General features: G+C 31.9%; 1 protein-coding gene across 1 annotated transcript; it reads left to right on the top strand.

Annotated features, from left to right (window-relative positions):
• Window positions 1–2,996: 2,996 nt before the first annotated feature.
• On the top strand, window positions 2,997–11,922 carry LOC107769252 (branched-chain-amino-acid aminotransferase 2, chloroplastic). Its single transcript, XM_016588459.2, has 10 exons — window positions 2,997–3,159; window positions 4,704–4,765; window positions 5,307–5,478; window positions 9,544–9,720; window positions 9,921–10,052; window positions 10,138–10,236; window positions 10,450–10,566; window positions 10,873–10,968; window positions 11,311–11,423; window positions 11,574–11,922. The coding sequence occupies exons 1-10, from the start codon at window positions 3,106–3,108 to the stop codon at window positions 11,686–11,688; spliced, it is 1,137 nt and encodes a 378-aa protein (XP_016443945.1). The 5' UTR covers window positions 2,997–3,105; the 3' UTR covers window positions 11,689–11,922.
• The last annotated feature ends 3,255 nt before the right edge of the window (window positions 11,923–15,177 follow it).

Genomic DNA, 15,177 nt, shown 5'->3' with positions numbered 1-15,177 from the left:
AAGAAGAGCTCAATTTACTTTGGATGAGTAACATAATTTGTAAGAGAAGAGATATTGCAGAAGCTAGTATATGCCAGAGGTGAATTACCAGTCAAGTATTTAGGAGTCCTTTGGTCCACTAAGAAGATGTCAATAGCTCAACGGCAACCCCTCATTGAGAAAATGGTAGCAAGAATCTCATCATGGAATGCAAAAAAACTCTCATATGCTGGTCGGATACAGTTAGTGTAGTCTGTCTTGTTTGACATCCAAGCTTATTGGTCACATCTGTTCTTGATCCCTAGTAAAGTGCTAAAGACAATCGAGGCCTATTGCAGGAGCTATGTATGGTCGGGAGAGAATGTCATCACAAGAAGATCGCTAGTGGCTTGGGAGAAAATATGTACACGTAAAAGTGCATGTGGACTTAATTTAATCAATCTCAAAATGTGGAATAGAACAACAACAACAAAGAATCATTGGATCTTGCACACAAAGGGGACAAAATGTGGATCAAATGGATACATGCCTACTACATAAAAGAGAAATAAATTTATGATATACCAATATCTCAGCAGGCCTCTTGGCTAGTCATAAAGATGATTGAGGCAAGGGATTTGGTGGAACCAACTCAAATTCAGACCAGGAGTAACAGTAGCATGATCAGACAAATATACTATCTAATGCTTGGTCAATTACCTAGAGTGGAATGGAAGCTGTTTATGTTCCGGAATGATGCAAGGGCTAAAGTTAAATTCACCATGTGGTTGTATTTTCAGGAAATGATGATGACTAATGATAGGCTGGCTCGATGGGGAATGTAGGTGGATACTCTATGCGTACTATGCCAATCCTATGATTAAAGCAGAAATCATATGTTTGCTGAATGTGAGTTTGCCAAGAGAATATGGAAGAGGATACTACGATGGATGCAAAAACAACCTTGCTGTGAAAATTCATGGATCCAACATTGGAAATGGGTAGTGGAACATGCAAAAGGGATATCAAGGAATGCAGTTGTCTTCAAAATGGTATATGCTGAGACAATACACATGATTTGGAATGAGAGAAATCTCAGAATCTTTGAGAAACGTAGCAGGGAAGTAGAAGAGTTAGCTAGAACTGTTGCATGTGTCTATAATGTGAGAGCTTCTGCTCAAACTAGAACACTCCTGTAGCAGCTTAAATTTTGAGTTAGAAGTAGACTAGCACATAGGATTTGAGGATTATTGATGTATGTACAGGTATAGATAGGCATTTTAAATGAGACAAGGGCTGAGATAAAAGTAAACTGTGGTTTTGTAAAGTTACATTGGTAATTAATGGAAAATATTTAATTATCAAAAAGAAAGTATAGAACTATTCGAAGTTTAAAAGCGTTGTTGAACACTTGAACTAATGAAATATTGGAGAAAGAATGTGAGTAAGAATATATAAAAAAGAAAGATAGAAAATATGTAAGAGTTTCTGAAATATGAAAAGATAGGGTAAAAGAAAGATTGAATTGAACAAGTTAAGGAAGAGAGAGTAAATTTTTTAATGAAAGAGTGAAAAGTGAAAAACTGAAAAGTTGGAAAAACTATTCATCTATCCAAGTCAAATTATTATTTTATTTATATATCTAAAAAGTTTTTTTTTCATTTATATTAAAAACTCTATTTTGTATTAAAAGTACAAAATATTATTTTTTAAATAACTATAAACCTATTATTTTTATGAAATGGATCCCCCCAAATTAGGGGACCTAAGGCACAAGCCTTACTATTCATAACGTTGGACCCGACCCAGCTCTTTAGCCCTATGTCTTTATCCCTTGGAGGTCTTCCTCCACTAATAAGTTTTTTCGAAAAACTCTATTCATAATTGTGAAGGTGGAAACAAATAAATAAATAAATAAATAGATAAATAATCAAACCGTAGCTGCTATACTACTACCTAATTACTGATATTTATGAGTAGGGTCATGACAACTCTTTGCTCTTAACTCCAATCAGATTGGGGTTGTCGCTAAAACTAAGCAAATCTAGGTTTTGTTTCCTATGAAGGAAAATATTTCTTGGAGATTTTTTTGATATATAATTGAATTAAATATTTCAAAAAATATTTTCTTATGAATCTATTTTCTTTCTAATTTTTGGAAATTTCTTAAAACTCTCCGCCTAATAGTTTGAACCCCCCCCCACCTACCCCCCCCCCCCCCCGCCTCCACACTCCTCCCTCCACCCTCCCCCACACCAAATCCCACCGCCCCACCGCCCCTTCCCCCAAATCCCCGTAAGCAAGTAAGAAAAAGAAGTAAAATGTCAAAGGACTGTCGATAAGAGCTGTGGGAGTCACTATCCCAACTTACCTTTGATCTATTTGAGCGAGAATCCTTAAATGATGATAAAATTAGCTTGTTTACAAACATATATTGCATTCATTTTCTGGATGCAAACGCTGTAATGCTTTATTATTTTCACCTAACAATAGTCAGTGGAGGTTGCACACTTGCACTTGCTGTTTATGTATTAAATTTGAGTAAGAAGATCGCTATCACACAAGTAGGAAAACAGACTTGAAAAAATAAAGATAAAACTGAGCTGCAACTGTAGACAGCTAGCTAAAACCTGAAGGCCTAGTGACAAATCCTTAAAAAGGGGCGGATGCAAGCTAAAACGCAAATGCTCGGAATACTTTACTAAATATATGTATTAATACAATAAGAAAATAGATAAGTAAGAAAAAATGATACCATTTAACATAATTGTCTTTTGGTGCATTGGTTACATGTTTGATTTTGCTTTAGGATGTCAAGAGTTTGAACCTGAACTAGCACATTTTTTTGTAAATATTTGAGAGTCTCGGGACCTTTTGTAGCTTAAGACTCAACAAAATCAATTGACTAAGGTTATTTCATATTCTTCTATAAATTTTGATCCGATTACAAAAATCCCTTGAGTACGCATAAAATCCAAGCTGCAGCGTCTCCTCTAGTATTTACTTTGTAGGACCTAACCATAACTTCCTCATTTAGTGCTTTGTTTTTCAAGTTGATCATTTCAAAGATCTGTCACCTTTTTATACCAGTTTTTTCCTTAAGATTTTGGGGCAATATTTCCAACATTCTTCCCTTCCTTGTGCAACATGATTCAAAGGGCTGCATGCTTTCCCAGAGCTCTACTTTCTTCTCTACAGAAGGTCAGTTATTCTCCATCTTCCTAAGATATTCTCCATATGATATCTTTTTTTTTTTATGTATAATCATTTAATATCTGACATTCACTGGCCCGACTGATTCTAATTAGCATTGTGGAAGCGCTCTCTACTATAAGTTTCTCCATATTTAGGACTAGAATCCAAGGCATCTGATTAACGGTGAAAGAATCTCTTCCGGCCCAACTTGATAATCTCCATATGATATAACCATAATTTTTCTTATGTAATCCTTTTGGGAGTTTATTCTAGTAGGATACTCTTTCTTATCCCATTTTACAGGGTTCAAAATATATTTTTCGTCTTTAAATTTTTTTAATAATATAATCGATTTTTAACTTTAAGAAAATTATAACAAATACTACTTGGAGATTTAAGCAGCTTTCTCTTTGACCACAACTATTTTCATGTATATATTTCAAGTATTTTTAATCATAAAAAGTTGTGTTATAGTACTTATTCTTAGTATCTAGTTTTTAAGCATGTAAATACTAAAATCAATGCCCGATCGAATTGAGAATTGAGATGCTCATAGTCCGAGCCTTTTCATTTTTTTTTTCTGCAATGAAGAGGTAGCTAATATGTTTTATGTAATTAAAATATATGAAGTTAATTTATACAAAAATTTTAAAAATTAATGTACGAATTGAAATCCTGAGCTAGTTGTCTCTGTCTCAAATTAATTAAAACATATATGTTTTTAGTACGTTTACAAACATGTACAACTCCAAAAATATGCCCACCATACTGGTGGGGGCAAATAAATTTAATGACCCTTGGGCTGATGTTTTCTATTATATATATATAAACACACACACACTCTTTGAGAGTTTTATTTTAAAAAGTATTTATTTGACTACACAAACATTAAATATTTTGAAAATGTTTGATTATAAATATTATATTTTATAATATTTTTATTTAGTTTCTATTTATGTATTCTGTACATCCTCTTCCAAAACTTAAAGTCTTAAACCATGAATTGGCGTGGAACATAATAATTTACTGTATTAATAAACTATTCTTTGGGAAGATGTTATTTTTGAAGTAGCAGAACTGCAAAAGGAACGGGGGGCATTCTGGAGGCTGCCAAGCTTAATTAAGTTTGGTAGAAGTATTACTCCCTCTATAGTTTATAATTAGTAAACATAATTTGACTAGACAAAAAATTTAATAAAGAAACAAAGGGTTTTAAAAATTTATGATCCTAAACACATCATTTTAAATAAAACCTGTCATACTTTTTAAAATGGATTAAGAAAATATAATGCCAATTATTAAATTGGAATGGAGGGAGCATATGAAATATAAAAAGATAAAAACCAATCAAAAAACATGGAGATCCTCAATAAATGCATATTATATATTTTACAAAATAATAATTAACTAACACATGATATTCTCACTTTAATTTATTACTTTGATAAATTAGTTGTTTGAATTATAAATTATACTGTATAATACAAAGAAGTTTCTACCTTGATTTACATCACAATAAAGAATTGATGAGTGGCTTTATGTTATTGTAGGTAGGAGCTAGGTACTTTACTGCCCCTGCAGCTCTAACTTCTGCACAATCTTCTGCTGATTGGTGAGTTGCTTTTAATTTGAAACCAACAACTCCACGTTGGAAGTTTATCGTATACAAAAGAAAAAAAAATTTAATGTTTGTTTGACCTAAATCTTGAAGAAAAGTTATTTTTTAAGGATCTGCAAACTCTATTTCTCCAAATTTTTAAAAATTGAGAAAGTTCAAAAAGAGTTACTGATTAAGTATGTAGACATGAATTCACTTGAGAAAAGATTAAAGTTTTATAATTGGAAACTATTATTTTACTCCAAATACTTCTAATTACTTTTTCACGTTTTAAATTCTTTATTGTAAGATAAAGTTGAAATAATGGACCAGATTGTAAATAAGCATTTATTGATATTTTAAAATATTTCAAATATTATCTATGGGCAAACGGCTAAGTTTTCAAATAATGAGTTTCTAATAAAGGAACAGTAACCTTTTTCCAAGATTTAACTCAAAAAACTCTATTGCAGCAAACAAACGCCCGAATTTTTTTAATTCTCTGAATATATTTTTTTATTGAATATTTGACGATACATTATTATTATGATATCAGGGATTACGAATCAACGGATTATGATTGGGATAATCTTGGGTTCAAGGTGATTCAAACTGATTATATGTTCATGACAAGATGCTCTCAATATGGAAATTTTGAAAAAGGCCAACTTAATCCTTATGGGAACATTGAATTGAGCCCCTCTGCTGGTGTCTTGAACTACGGACAGGTTAATTCTTTATTTTCTTTTAACTCAAATTTTCCTGTATCACTCTTCTTCTTTTTTTTTTTTTTTTTTTTTTTGGTTTTCCATTCGATGTCTGGTATTCGCTTTGTGCCCGGACTAATTCGGATTTGTTCAAGAAGCCTCACTTTAAGGAGGTAAATTGAACCGTTTCTTACCAGGCACGACTCCTTTTTAAACCCGAAATCTCTGATTAAGGCCGAATAGATATTTACCACCACACCACGACCTTTTTTCTTGAAATATTCATTCAAGATCCAAATGAGAGTAGACAAGATTGTTATGAAATCAAACAAAAGATAAGATTATAACATTGCCAGATCTTTTATTATGGTAGTCGACAATATTTTGAACAACTATATATAAAATGATCTATTATATTGTGGGGATGAGTTTGAATGACAACTATTCGTATGTTGTCTTTTTATTATAATCGTTCTTTTAGACAGACAATGAGGTATTAATCAGCAATAGTAATTAGCACCAATTTAAAACTAGGAATATCCTAAGTTATCAATTTGCAGAGGGATTCAGTTCTTCTATTCTTACCAGTTGAGTATCTTGGACCACAAAACAGATAAGTATGGGCATTTAAAGAACAACTGTTCAATTGGCTCCTCCCTTTCATACCAAAAATATATTGGATTTTGTAATATATATTTAATCAACGTTTTAGAATACAAAAAGGATTTTTTTCCCCATCAAATTCACCTGAATTGACCAATTACTCGACCGTGAATTAAGTGAGACATTAATGAAAAAGACAGTGTATATTAGACAACTATTCTTATGGTCCCTTATTTCTGGAGGTAGACTAAAATAATTCTTTAAATATATCCCTGAACAATTAGTCATTTAAGGTTATCAAAAGCAAGTATTTTTTGTGTCGGTCAAATATTAAATAAACTATCGATAAAGTGTTAAGTACTCTTTCATGTTTAACCAAGAGGTCTCGGGTTCGAGACCTAAGTATGGAGCACTTTATCCTCCAATGTGAGACTTTTGACACAAATATGAATTTAGTCAAATACCAATGCGAATATTGAACAACGAGTGAATAACCAAAAAAATATTTAAAAAACTCCGATTGTTAGATTTAAGTACATTCTAGTATGGGTGTGTTTGGTATAACGGAAAATGTTTTTCAAGAAAATGTTTTCTTGGAAAACAAGTAGTAATCTTATTCATTTTTCGATGTTTGGTACGCAAATTAAGGAAAATGACTTCTCAATAATATTCATAAATAATTTAGATATAATAAACATGAAGTCATAAACTTTCAAACCAACAAACTTCCGAACCCACAAATTTCATAAACTTTCGTACCGCTAAACTTTCAAGGGGGTGGGATGGGGAAGGTTGAGAAGGAGTGTTGGAAAATGTTTTCCGTTTTCTTAATAAGGAAAACATTTTCCTCCAATTTGAGAAAAATGAGTTGATAAGAAAATATTTTCTAAAACATTTAAGCCAACCAAACATGAGAAAATTGAAAAAACACGCCCTAAAGGTAGAATTTAAAAAATGTACTATAATAAATAACTTCATATTTTTCTAAAATATCAAAAATATTTTTAAAAAATTATGGAGTGACTGTACCACTTGGACCGAAGTATGGAGTGACTGTAGGGTCATTTAATGTTTCTGACCACGATATGCTGGTAAAAGTTGGGTCCGAAACCTAAATAATGACTTTTGGGACTCAGAATACGCTTTTATAGTTTTAAAATAAATTATTTTTCTACCTAAAACGCAATATAATACTGTATTTTACTTTAACGGAATTTTAGCCGTTAAAGTAAAGTGCACTATAATACTGCGTTTTACAATAACGCATTATAATAGTGCGTTTTACACCTCTGTTCCTTACTAGAGGCCTGACAAAACACGCCCTTAGATGTAGGGAGTATATGCTATTGTTTTTTCTCTTTTCTTTGATGTAGGGACTCATGAATTGACCGATCACTATGATAATGAAAATTAAATCATGAATGCATGTCAGTAGGCCCTCCTTAGAAGAAAAATTACTGATACACGTACTTCTATTTAATTCTTTAAAAGACATGTTTTCAATTTTTATCTGTTCTGTTCCTTATATTGATTTCGAAATATAAAATGAAAACAATAAAGTATGAATTGCGAAATTATTATTTCATTCGTTATATTTTGTTTCTCATAATTTGATTTGATATATAATTAAAAAAAGAGTTTATCTTAAATATTTCACAATACATGTATGACCATAAAACTTTTAAACTTTATCTATACTTATACTATATTAAAAACACGAAAGTCCTTAGCGAAATATTGCTCGTCTTTTTTACCCTTTAAAATATAGTTTACACTAAATAAAATAGTAATTTTAATATTTTCCTAATATGTAGGAATGATCATTTAGATATTTTCCTAATATTTGGAATATTGGAATCAACTATAGTGCTGATTATTAACTTTTTTCAATATTGGAATTATATAGAGAATCCTAATATTTAGGGTTCTAAAAGCAATTAAACTTTTATTTTATATAGATTTCCTTATTTAAAGCCCATTAATATTAAAGTTATGGTAAAGTATAATATATTTTCTTCATTCAAAACTTAGAAATTAAGAAGTTATATTTGTACTACCTTCTTTTCGTCTAATTAGCACTACTCTAAACTCTAAAGCTACTAAAAATAGGCACACATAAAACGTAGGACTCAATTTTAAAATTGAGTTTTAATATTTGATTTAGTTTTTTTACAATTTTTGGGGCTATTTCCTTCTAATGTCTTTTATAATATGACATATTTCAAATATTTAGATTCTTAACTAAAATTAAGGGTTTAAATATTTATCATACATTAATAGTTTTATAATATTAATAAATAATTGAAAGGAATAATCGAATAGAAAGAAGATTGATTTATCTCATTCTAAATATCAATATTCAATTTAGGTAAATAAATATGCAATATAAACCATGGAATAAGTTAGAACTTGTTCATGAGATAAAAGAGTTGTAATCCCCATTTTTATCATTTTGGAAGTGCAACTACTTTTATTTTGTACTCATGTAAAGAATTTTGTGTTATTAAATTTAATATTAAAAATATTTAATGCCATTAAAGGGAAATTTGAACATTAAATAAATGTTATTAGATTTTATCATGTGAATTTTGTTTCGTTATAAAAAATAAAAATAAGAGAGGTGAGAGTAATTCTCAAACCGCAATAGAAGTTGTGTTATAAGGAGAATCTCAGAGGAAAGTTTCAACATTATCCCAAACTGTGATTATATCTAAATATTAAAACATGGGATGAATTAATATTAGGCTTTTAATTAATGAAAAAAATATTTTCTTTAATGTTTAAAATAAATAATCAAATTATCTAAGTAGCAAAAGAATGCAATTCAATTTTATCTTAAAATTATCATATAAGTAAAAATATTTTCCAAATAGAAAAAACTACTAGGAATGTATTACGTTATTACTTTTCTTTGATAGAGAGAAAAGTAGGCTCTTAGAAAAAAGATACATGTGACTAAAGTTTAAAAATAATTAATATTAAATTAATATTTTATATCAAACAACTAAATATGTTAAAAAAATACAGTTTCAATCTATGGGAATGTTTACAAAAACAAAAAAGAAAAATAATTAATGACAAATGATATGGAATATAATTTGTCTTCTAAGGGGGCCCTACTGACATACATTCATGATTTAATTTTTATTATCGTAGTGACGGTCAATTCATGAGTCCCTACATCAAAGAAAAGAGAGAAAGCAATAGCATATACTCCCTACATCTAAGGACGTGTTTTGACCTCTAGTAAGGAACCGAGGTGTAAAACGCACTATTATAATGCGTTATACTACGTTTTAGATAGAAAAGTAACTTTTTTTTTAAACTGTAGAAGTGTATTTTGAGTCTCAAAAGTCATTATTTAGGTTTCGGACTCAGTAAAAGTTAGACAAGGCTTTATAGGCTACCAAACGAGTTAACTCTTTTCCGATAATACTAATGTTAAACAAAAAATCACTGATGCAATTTTTAAAAATAAAACAGGGTTTAATTGAAGGTACAAAAGCTTATAGAAGAGATGATGGACGTACTTTTCTTTTCCGTCCACACGAAAGTGCAATTAGAATGCAAATTGGTGCTGAAAGAATGTGTATGCCTTCCCCTTCTACTCAACAATTTGTCGATGCTGTCAAGCTAACTGCTCTGGCTAATAACCGTTGGGTAATTATTCTTCTCTTAAAATCTTCTATTAATGTGTGTTTGGTATGATAGAAGATATTTTTCTACGATAAAACATTATTCATTGCAACATTTAATTTTCTTCCTACCAAACACACATGGATTTTTACTTTTTCTCGTTGATCCGTCATATTCAGCATATGTTAATATTTAGTGACCATGTGTGTTATTAATAAGAACAGATCCCACCAGCTGGCAAAGGGTCACTTTATGTTAGGCCTCTGCTTATAGGAAATGGGCCTATACTTGGGGTGGCTCCAGCTCCTGAGTATACATTCCTTGTCTATGCTTGCCCAGTGGGAAATTATTTAAGGGTATGCTTCTTTTCTTGAATTATTAATTATTTTCTTAATCTTTTCACTTAAAGTTTAACTTTTATTTCTATTTCCATATATACAGAATGGAACACAACCATTAACCTTATATGTTGAGGAGGAACATCATCGTGCCTCACAAGGGGGAGCTGGTGGAGTCAAAAGCATTACTAATTATGGCCCGGTAAATGCTCCTACTAATATATATTTGGCTGGTCAGCCAAAAATAATTACATCCGCTAACTAAATATATACAAAAAATATGTACCTTATACATTTATATACCTATGACATACATTTGCCGGTTATTATTTTTTAGAGTGGCTACACTACGTTGAATTTTCATGCAAATGGTATCAAATGGTCCCTATTTGGATCTTAATTTTTGGTCATGCAGGTTTTGAAAGCTATAAAGAGAGCAAAGGAGAGAGGATACTCAGATGTATTGTACCTTGACTCAGTAAATAATAGATATATTGAAGAGGTCTCTGCCGCTAACATTTTCCTTGTTAAGGTAATTAACTCCATGTTCTACTTATTTATTTATATATATACCCCTATCACTATAAGAGGCAAAATCAGAACATGAATTTAATTTGATGGGTTCAATCTTTGAGTACTTACTATTGAATTCATTTTTTTAACTTTTATATTGTTAAATTTTTGTTATTTTGTACATATATTACTATCCCGTGTCAAAAATATTGAATTTAATATAGCCCATTGAACAAGCTCCATCAGCCACTGACTACACTGGTTTTACAGTGAACGTAATATTTGATCCTCAATTAATTAATGAGATTTTTAAAACGTCTTATAGGGAAAAGTCATTGCAACGCCAATCCCCAGTGGAACCATTCTTGAAGGAATCACAAGAAAAAGCGTTATAGCCATTGCACATGATCTTGGATACCAGGTATTTATCAACTTGCTAGTCCATGCAATTTAAGAAACTACTATAAAGAACGGATTTAACTTATATAACTGACAGTGTAAAATATCTTTTACGTTATCAATTTAATTAATTTAACATGTCGTAGCAGTTTCTCTTATTTTCAAGATAACTAGTTCAATTTATTATAGACAGTTAGTTATCTGTAGTTATCATTTAGGTGACATAATAACGTAAGTTTTTTTTTTTTTTTTTATCTATATTGTATAATAGTTAAACTCATAGAGAATTAACTGGGTGCTAATTATACCATCATGAACCACAAGAAGGGATGATTTCTAAGGGTTTGTGTACACCTTGGTCCAGGTTGAAGAACGTTTGATTGAAGCTGAAGAATTGATTAGTGCAGATGAAGTCTTCTGTACAGGAACTGCACTTGGTGTTGCACCAATAGGAAGTATTACTTATAAGAACAAACGGTAATTTTTAATCTAATTTGCGATTTCTCACTATTCGGATAATTATGACTCAAATATTGCTTACACTTAGTTATGACTTCGCTTCATTAAAAAGGTTTAAACTATTATTTGTTAAATTAGCTAACTAAAAATTGTGATATAAACTTGCAGGATTGAATACAAGGTAAGCTCAGAACTAATTAGCGAGCAATTAAACTCGACACTAGTAGCGATTCAAAAAGGTATTATCGAGGACAAGAGGAATTGGGTTCTTGAGATTAAGTGAGCTTTGGTTTGATGACGTTAACAAAGTTAAACTTGCAAAATTTGTGCACCATTTTTTTGTAATAAGTTATAAGTAATTATTTTGAGACATGAGATTAGCTAGACAAATTATCATTGTATTAATTAAAGTGTTATGCTCTAAGAGCTCCATATACCCTAAATATTGGGCCGTTGGATTGAGTGGATGTCTTGAAATTGGGAAAAATTAAAAAATAACCAGATTTACAAGTGGTCATTCAAAAATAGTCACGCTTTCAAAAGTAATCAAAATTTAGCTACTTTTCATGTAAAGATAAATTTGAGCGAAAAATACTATTCAAAACCCGAAAAATACGCCAGTATATTATGCTGGGATTCCAGCATAAGTATACTTGAAATCCAGCATATTGGAGTTCCAGGATAAGTATACTGGAACTCTAGCATAATATGATGGAGTTCCAGCATAAGTATACTAGAACTCCAGCATAATATACTGGAGTTCCAGCAAAGTATACCGGTCCAGTATAATATGTTGGAAGTTCATACACAAGTGCTCGAATCTCTAGTATATTATGCTGGAACTTTCGTGTGTTGGAGTTCCAGCATAATATGCTGGAAGTTCATACACAGGTGCACCGAACTCAGTATATTATGCTGGATTGGTCTCTGTTGCAGCAAAATAGTGGTTATTTTTCAATGACTTGGCAAACGCTGACTATTTTTGAATGACCAGTTCAAAAACTGGCCAACCCGTGCTATTTTTGCATAGATCTTTTGTTGGATAAACAATGTGGCCAAAACGTTAAGAGTCTCACGACCTAATGAACTCACTTCTAGGGTTAGGTTATGCCCAATGTTCATTTATCACTAAACACGTACCAAATGCAAAAATGCTCCCACAACGATCTCTCAAATAGTCAAATGTTTAATCTCTTTTGTGATATTGTATGCTTTGGGTCAAACTCGCACGATTTTTTCAAGCCACTCATAATTAACGGATCCCTGGTTCTCAAGTCCGTTTAAGTAACCGATCCACACACTATCACGCTGCCATCACCATACTCATCCCGTTGGACTTGACTGTGATAGCAGTTGTTAAGCTAATATATTCCAAAAATACTCTTAACATGATGTTCCGCTTTGGGCCAAGCCTGCACGGTTTTTCCCAAAAGGCTTTTCATTGTTAAAAAATCTCTATATCTTATATGTAGATTCCAAACCTTTCAAGCTACTAATGTGAGATTTTACTCGCACACTCAATATTTGTCTTCTAGTTTTGTCATGATTGCCCTGTTTTAACATTATGAGAAGTTCATATCTAAGTAAACAAAATTGCGTTGGGCTTAACTCAAAAGATTTGTAATGGAAAAAAAAACAAATCAACAGGACTTAGGGTGTGTTTGGTATAATCGAAAATGTTTTCCGTAGAAAATATTTTCTTAGAAAACAAGTAGTAATCTTATTCATTTTTCGGTGTTTGGTACGTAAATTAAGGAAAATGACTTCTCAAGAGTATTCATAAATAATTTAGATATAATAAACATGAAACCACAAACTTTCAATCCAATAACCTTCCGAGCCCACATTTTTCATAAACTTTCGAAACCGCGAAATTTCGAACCCGTAAACTTTATAATTTCTAAATCCATAAACTTCCAAACACATAAACCTCCGAACTCATAACTTTGGAACTTGTAAAATTTTTAACCTTTAAACCAATAAATAAAATAACTAAAACTGAAAAATATATTAGAAAATATTTTTTCGAGGGGGGGGGGATAGAAAACGAAAAACAAAAGAAATTTGAAATTACAAAAAAAAAGTAATTTTTTTTTGTGCGGGAGGGGGGGAGTGGGGGTGGGTGGTGCAGAAAAACGAAAAAACAGAAATTTAAAATTGCCAAAAAAAAAATAAGGTAAAAGAAATAATTTTTTGCGGGGGTGGGGTAGTAGGGTGGGTGGTAACGGATAAAATGAAATTTGAAGAAAAAAAAAAAACTTTTTTTGGAGAGAGGGGGTGGGATGGGTTGGTGAGGGAAAGGTTGAGAAGGAGTTTGGAAAATGTTTTCCCTTCTCTTGATAAGGAAAACATTTTCCTCCAATTGGAGGAAAATGAATTCATAAGGAAAATATTTTCCAAAACATTTAAGTCAACCAAATATGAAAAAATTGAAAAATATTTTCCGAAAAATATTTTCCTTCGTACCAAACACACTCTTAGCTTACAGTCACGTAAAAGGTCTAATGCCGATGAAAAAGTCCAGTTTTCAGTTGATGTTAACACAGTAACAGCATTAACCATTTATAGAAACTGTAGCCGGTGAAGTTGTGGAGCTCGATCATTATATCCATTCTCCATCACCAACAAATTAACAGTATTAGTCATTTAATGGTACTGTGGTAGTCATAGAAAAATTCCTCCTTAGCTTATGTGTCAAAACCAAACAGCAAAAAGATAGACTAGAAAGTTGTCTTGAGCTGTACACAAGATTATGTTAGTCAAATTGATAAGACCTTTAACCCCTAGCTAAATTTAATGGAGAGTGATCAAGAGACCTATGTCTTTGTCGTGTCTCATTTAATAATCTTTAGCATATTGTAATGTAATTTTTTACCCTCCAATTCCTTTTGATGTATATACATTATACAGCACCAAACACTACTGTGAACTTGCACAATGATAAAAGAATATGGCTAGGAGATGAAACAAATGACATGTTAATCGGATTAGATTGAACAACTGAAAAAGTTAAGGGGTAACTTTGATAAAAAAATGAATTCCTCCGACTTCTCTCTAGAACTTCTCTCTCTAGAAAATCGTCGTTGACGCACTGACGGTGACCTAGCGTGCGCCTCTGCCGACATGGGTAGGAGGAGACCTAAGAGAGTGGTTCTGATCACAAAAGCGATTAAGGAAATACTAAGCAAACTATAAGGTGAGAGATAATGAGGAAATGCATAGCTCTCAGATTTCAATGGAACAGTTGCAACAGATGGGTGAGATGGGGCCGCCTCTGCAAGGATCGAGCTCAACTCAATCAGCTCCAAGAGGAGGTGGAGGCCAAAATTTTATGCGAAGCCAAGCAAAGGAGACTTTAGTTAGGGCTCCAATAGCAGAGACGATTGAGGCTAATATGGAGAATCAGATAAAAGTTGCAGGCCAGATTGGTGCACACAAGCCAATTACGATCTAGAATGCCCGGATCCATAAATAATTGGATGCAGAGTAACAGAAGAACAAAAAGGAAGGGTGAACTTATTTGCTGGGAATAATTTAGCAGGAAGAGGTATGAATCTCAAATTTGTCCCACATACAATAAAGGAGGGTGAAAAATAGTTGAACTAGATAGTGAGAAAACCGATCGAAAAGCTGCAAAATGGAAGCATGCAGTTGTATTGTATGTAGTTGGAAACTCCCCCTCAATAGGAGCCTTGGATCGTTTCATTGCCGATCAATGGAATTTCATTGCCAAGCCTAAACTTTACGTCCATAAAAATAGATACTTTGTGGT

The sequence above is a fragment of the Nicotiana tabacum genome, chromosome 20 (genome assembly GCF_000715075.1).
Source record: "Nicotiana tabacum cultivar K326 chromosome 20, ASM71507v2, whole genome shotgun sequence".
Classification (NCBI taxonomy): domain Eukaryota; kingdom Viridiplantae; phylum Streptophyta; class Magnoliopsida; order Solanales; family Solanaceae; genus Nicotiana; species Nicotiana tabacum.
This window is presented reverse-complemented; position numbering and strand designations above follow the sequence as displayed.